Here is a 9,316-nt window from a genome sequence, read left to right as displayed (position 1 = left end):
CCCTTTCCATTTATCAAGACACTGCTTAGATCCATAATAGGGCTGAATGGGACATGCAGCTTGCTGCTAATCCAGCATCTGCTAAATTCCCTATTAAAGAATTCCCTATTAAAGAAACAGTACATTAAAATGTCATCCACTTTCTTCCTTGTCCCATAGTGATGTCTGTTCTTAAGTCATTTGTCTTGTGACTGCTCACTCTGTCTTTCTCTATATCTGGGGCAGATCCAGGTTATGCTGGCCAAATCCAAGGAGTCCTAGGTGGAATCATGTATGAACTTTGACTACACTTTCTGCTTGTGTGCTGTGGAGACCAAGACTTTTTATTGGGATGTTACAGCCATCAAACTAGGTGTGAACAGAGGAGACAGACAAAAGAAAGTCACCTGGGAATTGCTGTGCTCCTCAGGCTGTAGCTCAAGCTAATCCACTATCCTGCTTTGCTTTTAGACCGAGGTCAAGAGCTTGTATAGTCCAGTTTCCTTCTGCCATGCTAGATAGATTATTGGTCTCTCCGACCCTGTGGAAGTCCCGATTCTTGGCACTCCATTTCCGTAACCCAGTACTCCAGAACATGGCAAGCCTTTAACTCCAATTCTATATTTTGGCTAATGATGTTGAGCCATGCATGCAGGGAGAAGATGAAGATCACTTTTGAGCTTGGGCATCAGCATGTGTTCTCCTTACACTACTAGTTTGTCCTGCATAGAAGTCTCAGTTTCTTTGTGCTGGCTCCTGCTAGGATGGATAGATTGATGGAGACTTTTAAGAAATTGTTTTTTCTTCTCTCAATGCCAGGTAAAGTCGACTTCACTGTCACCACAGAGGCCCTCGATAGCAGAGACCTGTGCAGCAATAAGAAAGTGACTGTGCCAGACAAAGATCACCATGATACACTGATTAAGCATCTGCTTGTCTGAGTGAGTCTGTTATTCTAAGGAGCAGTAAGGGAGATGAGACACCACTATCAATATAGAGCCATCACCCCTACCAGCAGTCTGAACAAATGTCAGACCCAAATTTTGTAGTTCCTCAAACTTCATGGAGAAGGCAGACATGATAGACTGTTTCTTTTCTGCATCTGTATGGCCAGTATAGGGTGTTCCTTACAGTCTCTTCTCCAGAGCATTCCTTGGTCTCAAAATGAAGGATCCCTCAAAACATGGAAATGGCACTCTTTTCTCCCCTTTCTTTCATGGAATTTTCCCATGTGTTTGTGTTTTCCTCATTATGAAATGTATTTTTATTATCCAGCTGGGAATTGAACTCCTTTTGACCTACTTCTGCTTAATTTCTTATACCTTCTTCCATTCCTCCTCCTCAATGAGATTCAGCATCTCAGGTGTTTATGGACAACCAAATGACAACTTGAGAAAGATGTAAATGAAATGGGTGATATTTCATATAACCTTCTAAGTTGGTCTCTATAGGCATCTAACTTTCATTAACTCTCATCTGAACTCTGGGGACAGTTCATCCCTCTTGTTTCTGAGGATTTTTGCAATTGGACTGAACCCATTTGTGGTGTGTAGCTATCTCAGAAATAGACACAATGCGCTGGCCACCTCAGGGAACAGCAATACTGAAGTGCCCAGGTATTCCCAATGCAAAACTCACTCTAGTTCCTCTAGGGTGGATAAAGAGGGAATACTGCCCCCTGATCTGTGATATAATGCCTTTGTTCAAGCCCAGTGCCAAAGCCTTGCAAATGTCAACAGTTTTTTGTCTCTATAATACTTCCAATGTGTTTTCCTGTATGTCTTCCACAAGCCAGAAGACATATTGGTGGAAAAGTCTCACAGCTTCCTGCTCTGCCCAGAAGCTAGGTATGAGCTGAACAGTCAGGGAGAGGCCTCAGTAGCTACTGAACTTTGGGCTTGGAGAATGAAAATCTGCTGTGGACAGGCGCTGTTGCTAGAAGACCCTTAGTACATGAGGAAGGCATGTATTTCCATGAAGGGAACATAATTTATATAGACCTGCCAGGATGTCTACATACTTGAATGTTGCTGGTCAGTATGTTACCTGTTCAGACTCACCTTCTTCCTTCCTTCTTTCCCTGATAGCTGAAATATTCATCTCCCTTAAATGTCAGTGCTCAGGAAAACTAGTGTGGACCAAAGTGCCTCACTGTTTCTGGCTGGGTCGTATATGTCTCTTGTGTATTGATTCATTCTTTTCTCTGTAGTCCACTGGCAGGAAATTCCATCTGCAACATGGTCTCTCTGCAGCTCCCTGAGAATGTGGTTCAAGGTGCAGCCAGGGCCCAAGCATCTGTGCTGGGTACCTGATGCAGTCTAGGGCTAGGAAAGGGGTGTTTTAGAGTGAGTTAGAAGAGCGGGCATGTCTCAGAGCCTGCATGGGTATGTGGGAGGGTTGAGATGCTGATGAAGAGGCTTGGGAGTTTGTAGAAGAAGTGGATCTGAGTGCCATGGAATTTGAGGGGTTTGTGGAGGCAGCTTTAGGGAAGAGTGCGAGCAGAAAGGATATCAGGTGAGATGAAGATGTGTATATATTGTGTCTATGTGTTTTATATGTTTATTATTTGAAAAATGAATTTTGTCTACTTTCCAAAAAATAGGTTTGGTCAGTCTGGAATAAATTACAAGCTAGTGTTAAATGAATATCCTTGTGGTCTTCCAGGATTAGGTTAACTCTCAGTTGAAGACAGTGACCTACTCGTTTTTCCAGGTGGTTTTATGAGAGTTATCCAACTTAGTCCTCCTTTTCAACTACGTTGCTTCAATTAAAATTGGAGAAAATACATTTTGTTTTGGGTAAAACCCAGTGGTTTTGACCAAAATCCAATTTTTTAAAATCAAAGGAGTAAAAATTATTTGCTGAAGTTTGGGATGAACAATACTTTCCTCCCAAATCAACTCTTTCTTTTGAGCCACCAAACCAAGATGTGACTGACATGACTGCAATTTGCACATGTGAGAGAATGCCAAAGGGGATGAATGACATGCACAGAAGTTGATGAAGCCAATTGGAGGCCTGCAGAAGACAGTAACAGGGAGAACTTATGTGGCTGAGTAAATGTTGAGAGGATTTGTGAAAGGCAGGCAGAATTATGGGATAAGTAGTGGCATTACAGAAGTAAGCCCTGTTTGCCTGAGTATCTGTTCTTTGCCTGTGTCTTGTTGTCCTTTATCTTTGATGCCCTGGTGACATCATGGGGACAGCACTGCAGAACCTAGACCACCTGGTGCAGATGCCCCATGGCTGTGGGGAGCAGAACATGGTGTTGTTTGCCTCCATTGTCTATGTGCTGCAGTACCTGGAGAAGACAGGGCAGCTGACAGAAGGGCTGAAGATTACAGCTGTGGGGTTCTTGCATACAGGTTTGTCAGATCTGTAATACCATTTCTTTATCCCTAGTACTGAGTGACCTGGCTCCATTATCAAGTGGTTCCTTCTTCAGGAGAACAATACAATTATGGCTGAGGGAGACTGTTGCTTCAGAAAATCTTCCATCTTATTTCTCTCCCACCCAGGCTACCAGAGGGAGCTTCAGTTCAAACACAGGAATGGATCCTACAGTGCATTTGGAGAGGGTCACAGGAAAGGCAACACCTGGTAAGTACTTGCCATTTTCTCCTCAGTACAGTAAAGAAAATCTTTCCTAAACCCTTTGTCTGTCACTCCTTATGTAGCCCTGACTCTGTTAGTAGCTAGTTCTCCTGTCTCATTGACTCTCTCTCACAGGCTAACAGCCTTCGTGACCAAATGTTTCCTGCAAGCCAAGTAGCGCATCTTCGTAGAAAACAAGGCCATCCAAATGGCTGTAAAGTGGATGGCTGGGAACCAGCAAGACAATGGTTGCCATGCAAATGTCAGGCAGCTCTTCCACACAGCAATGAAGGTATGGCAGTGAGGTCTGCCCTTATCACTAATCCCTCTCTATGGGCTGCAGACTGTGAATAATCACAGCTACCTTCTTTCTGATCCTGCTGGGATAGCAAGGAGGCACTCCTTAATTTTAGATACCCTGTGAGCCTAATCCTGTTTTGCTGCAGTGTCCATGAGCCTGGCTCCTCACTTGCACTTGCCATTTTAGCAGGCTGGTTCATATCCATGTCACCCAGTGCTATAAGTGCTCATGTTCCAGCACTACATGAGAGAGCTGATCACTCCCCTTCTCTCTCTCTCCCACCACAATGGGATGGGTTGTTTCTTATTCTCCCTGTCCTCTGTCCTGTGTTTGCAAGGGTGGGGAGCACCAGTGGCACACATGGACAAAAGTGGCTTTTTTTATCTCTGCCTCATATTAACAGTGAGAGTCTCCCATTAGATGGTCTGTGGCTTCTGCCATTTGGAAGGCTCTTTCCTGACATCCCTTTCTTTCTTGATCATGGGTTTTGCAGGGTGGCATGGGTGATGATATCTCCCTCACTGCATATATCACCGCAGGTCTGCTGGAGGCAAGGAAACCACTTGAGGTGAGTAGAGCACTTAATGCATACATATCCCCTTCTCTCCTGCTTTGGAAGCCTGAGAGCCTTGTTTCTCCATTGTGCAGTTTTGGCTCCTCTGTTTCTTCTGTGCCACCAGGAGTTGTTCTGGGCAGTGTGAAATTCATTCCAGTTAAAGTACCTCTGTTAATATCTCTGTTAAAGTAGTCCATATTTCTCCTTCTTCCAGGACCTCATGGTGGAGAAAGGCTTGGAATGCCTCAGAAATGCTTCGTCCACTGACATCTACACACAGGCTCTGCTGGCATATGTGTACTCGCTGGCAGGAGACATGGCAGCAAGGCACTCTTTGCTTGCCAAATTGGATGGGCAAGCTATCAAATCAGGTACCATCGACCAAACGGCTGCCTGGTTGTGACATCAAGGCTTTCACATCTGTAATGCAAATTGCATCATCATTTTAGGTCCCTTTCCATAAATTCAAATGCTGCAATAGTAGTAAAGCCTGATGCTAACCCGAATCATGCCTGGGAGTTAGTGGTGATGACTCCCCACAGGGTGCTCTTTAGCTTTTTGCCCATATGAGAGCTTCTACCACTTTCATTGAGAAACTCCTTCACAAGTGAATATTCCCTTTTCTTCACACAATACACTACATTTTCCCTTTCTGATTTTTATTCGATTCCCCTATGATTTTCCCTTTGAACTATTCTAAGTAATTCCCCTTCCTGTTTTTCCCTCTTTTCCCTTGGCCCTTGCTGAACCGCGCAGCCTTGAGGCTTAACACACGATCAAGTTACAATGGTAAAATGCATTCCCAGGCTTTGACTCAAGTATAACAACTACAGTCCATGCTATCTCATTTTGTTTCCTATAAGATCAGTGTTTGGGGTTGTTTCTTCTCATTAGAGTTGTTCTAACTTAGTCTCATTTTTTTGAGTTCTACCTTTTCCATTCATAAGCTGGCTTTATTGATGCTGCCCTAGTCACTTGATATGGTCCCATCATGGCCCCAAGTTTCCAGTGGTCCTGTTGCCCTAGATAAAGCATTGTTACAGGACCTTCCATCATGTTTCCTCTTGATTGCTCAGAACTTCAATACTGTCCTGCTTCCAGGCAGTACCTGCAGTAAGAGAAGCTGAGATGACGTGATATGTGGGTTTCTTTAGATGAGGAGGGATTATTCTGCCTATTCACCTCCAAAGTTCAGGACTTCCAGGATCTTACTTCTCTTTTAGGAGGACAGATCTACTGGAGCAGGAATGATGATGAGCTCTTTCAGCCTTTCCTCATAAGAGAGATGCTCCAGTCCCCTAATCATCTTTGTAGCCCTTCGCTGGACTTGCTCCAGTAGTGCCACATCCCTCTTGTACTGGGGAGCCCAGAACTGGACCCAGTACTCCAGATGTGGCCTCACCAGGACTGAGGAGAGGGGGAGGATCACCTCCCTCGACCTGCTGGCAACACTCTTCCTGATGCAGCCCAGGATACCATTGGCCTTCTTGGCCACAAGGGCACATTGCTGCCTCATGGTTAACTTGGTGTCCATCAGCACTCCCAGGTCCAGATGTGCTCTGATGCTGGGAGCTTGCCTGTGTCCTTGCAAAAGGACTCAAGCATTCTTGAGTGCTTGGGATGCTAGCCCCTGACTTAGCATCTTTCTGGGAGGATCTGCAGTTAGTAAAGGATGTCTCCCTCTCTCCCTCTCCCTCTCTCTGTCTCCCTCTCCCCTTTCTGAGGACACTGTAGTTGTCCTCCATGCTCTTGCTAGATATGAGGCAGTGACATTCATCAAAACTGAAGTCAGTTCGCTGTCTCTGTGACAGTGAAATCATATAAAAACTTCCAGCAATCCTACCATGTGGATGCTGCCAACAGGTTGTTGCTGCAGAAGCACTCTCTGCCTGATCTGCCTGGAGAGTATGTTATAGACACAGCTGGTGCAGGCTGCGTATATATGCAGGTGAGTGCTGGTTACCTTGGAGTTGACACTGCCTGGCTCAGAGAAGCACGTGTAGAGTTTTTCGGTTTTGCTGCTAGTGTTGATGGATTCAGGAGAAATGGGGGCCAGTGGCAAGGAAAGATATCTGCATTGCCTTGTGTGGCACTGCTTTTTGATGTTCCCATAAGTGTCTTCCTCCAGATGGTCCTGAGATATAGTGTGCCTGCTGCAAAGAGTGCTGAGGCCTTCATCTTGAGCATGAAAGCAGGAAAGGATGGATGTGAGAAACAAATCATTCCTCACTTCCTTCACATCACCATCAGCGTCAGGTGAGAGTTGGGAGGCAGGAAGCTGATGGGAGGCCAGGGCATGTAGGGAAGGGGGTTGAAAATGAGGTGTCAAGATGGCAGGGGAAGCAGTGGATAGGGTGGGGAAGGCTCACATGTACCATTAATGCAATTCCTTCTCTCCCATCCCTAGTTATGTGGGGAGTCGTGGTACCTCCAACATGGCCATCATCAAAGTGAAGATGCTGTCTGGATTCTGTCCAAGACAAGGCACTGAGTACTCTGTAAGTTCCTGCCTCTTTAGCCCTGCCCTGGAAGTCAGACCCATATCACTGTGGGGAAGGGGAACTCAAGTCAGGCAGTCTAGGCAGTAGTGCCAGTATTGGTTTTCCCCCGAGGACAGTGTGCATTGCACTGCTTCCTGTCCTCCAAGAATTCTTCCCCTTCCCCTGGCCTGTTAGACTGCTTTAGCTCACTGCTATGAATCTGAAATACCCAGGGAGTGCACTACTGCAGTACTGTGGTCAGGTTTGGACTTTGGGTAAGCAATGCACACTCTCTCTTGCAGTCCAACTGAACAGGTCCACCATCAGGCTAGACTCTAACTCCTATTCCCCTTCTCCAGCTCAAGCAGCAGCTTTTTATGAAGAAAGTGGAGGTTGGGGATGAAGATCTCACAATGTACCTGAAGCAGGTTAGTCCTGAGAACAGGTGAATCTGATTTTCACATCAGCTCACTTTCTGCATGTATCATGTATGGAAGACCAGATTGCACACGACATGATTTGGAGTCAGAGCAGGCAATTCAGATGGGGATTCAGACCAGAGTCTGTGACTTGATCTGAGTCAAGATTTCCACCTTCTTTTGCATCTCAGAAACCTGCTCAGCCTGTATTCTCTCAGCTTACTCTGGCTGCCTAGCTCATTGCAGTCCAAGGACTGGCAGTTGCAGGCTGTATAATCGTTCCTCTTGCTCTTCTGACTTCGAAGACCAGCAAGGTTCAGTTGCTCAATCCATGTATGCTAATCTGCAGCCATTCTTATATGTCCTGAAAGTCCCTCCTGCACCTGCTACTGCAGTTTCTTAAATGTGTAGAATTTAACTCTTGTAACCATCCTCTCACATCCAGGAGTTGATCTCAACACTTTGTTTTCCCAGAAAGTCACCACTCCCATTGCATGGTCACACACTGGTTCTGGCCCTCACTTTTAAAGCACACTTTGGAGACAGTGTCCCACTGGAGTCATGCTGTGAGCTGCTCACTGCTGTCTCTCAGACCTTCACAATTTTTTTTCTTCTGCCCATTCCCCATTTCTCCTGCAAAGATAGGCCCAGCATGCCTGGGGCCATCTGTAGAAATGTGCTCTAGGTTTTTGGATTTCCCTTGCAAGAAGCAGTATCCTCCTCAATCACAAGAGGCCAGTTATCTGGTAGAACAGATGATAGCTATCACTTGTGGCACATGGCTGGTGACATCCAGATGCAGTCTGCTGCAACTGCTCTGCCACATCCTGAGAGTTCCTGGGGGTGAGATAAGACTGAGGAAAGGATGCAGCTTGTAGGCTTGCTTCTTGCATTAGACCTGAAAGCAACTGAAGGAGAACATCCATGCTGGTGGTACAGAGGTCTGTGGAGTAAAGAAATCTCTGACTATTCCTTCCCTTCTAGAGTCTTGGCTGAGGAAACTAGCCTAATTTTAGAGGTGTCTTGTAAACATAGACTGCCTCTCCTCTACCTTAGTCTGAACTGTTCTTCAGCATGCTGGTGTACAGGGGTGTGAAGGCCTGCCCTTTTTTACTGAGAGAATGGATTACTGACAGAGGCAGACATGCTTGAGCAGCACATAACCCCTCCCTTCTTTCCCATCACAGCAGGGTTAGTGTCCCTGGCACTAACAGACCAGCAGTAACCTGATCCTGTGTCCTTCCTATCGCAACAGAGCTTACAAGGAATAACTTGGCTGAGAAAGAGTGCTTCACCTATCTTTTCAAAACATGTTGCAATCCTGCCTTTCAAATTGTCACTTGCTGTGCTTAGTTGTAGATTATTATTTCCCAGGGAGGTTACAGCTGGGGCATAATACAACAGGCTACTTCTGACCTGGAGAGAGCTTGGACCTTCAGAATGTGAAAGCTGATCTAGTCTGTTTCTGGTTGATTTATGACAGAGTCCTGCAGCTAAAAATGTCCAAGTACATACACAGAGCAAGAAAGTTTTCTCAAGTCTTTGGAATATCTTCCCAGAGGACCGGGAAGCACCCTATTTCTACTCTCTTAATCTTCACAGTTATGTTAATCTCTTCTGCAAGGCATCACTGAAAGAACAAGAGCAAAAAACCTGTGTGACAAGTCTTTGAACAAAGCAAAAACTAGAACCACAGGAATGATGAAGAGTATACCAGCCAGCTCTCTGCAGAAGCTGTAGAAACAGACACCAGTGTAACTGCTTCCTAAGAAATGCCCATAAATAAATGCTTCTAAAAGCTGGGGTTTGAGTCATGCTGCTTTCTCAACAGTCAAATCTGTCTGCACTTGCAGAACAAACTGAAGCCAAAATTCAGGTGCTCCAGGGATTGCAACAGTAGGGCATGCTGAGACTGTCTCAACAAGTGATAGATCTGTGAAACTGCAGAACCCAGGACTGAAATAACACACAGCGCTGGAAGGCAGAA

At 45.5% G+C, this 9,316-nt stretch overlaps 1 protein-coding gene across 1 annotated transcript; it reads left to right on the top strand.

The window, feature by feature from the left end:
- Positions 1-273: 273 nt before the first annotated feature.
- On the top strand, positions 274-6,592 carry LOC112973969 (alpha-2-macroglobulin-like protein 1). Its single transcript, XM_026082442.1, is given in 10 exon segments — positions 274-352; positions 799-920; positions 1,771-1,828; positions 2,194-2,281; positions 3,166-3,344; positions 3,498-3,579; positions 3,709-3,865; positions 4,368-4,442; positions 4,645-4,801; positions 6,559-6,592. Coding segments are annotated over 10 exon segments (1,014 nt in total). The 3' UTR covers positions 6,576-6,592.
- The last annotated feature ends 2,724 nt before the right edge of the window (positions 6,593-9,316 follow it).

This window comes from Apteryx rowi, unplaced genomic scaffold (assembly GCF_003343035.1).
Source record: "Apteryx rowi isolate R43461 unplaced genomic scaffold, aptRow1 scaffold_578, whole genome shotgun sequence".
NCBI lineage: Eukaryota > Metazoa > Chordata > Aves > Apterygiformes > Apterygidae > Apteryx > Apteryx rowi.
This window is presented reverse-complemented; position numbering and strand designations above follow the sequence as displayed.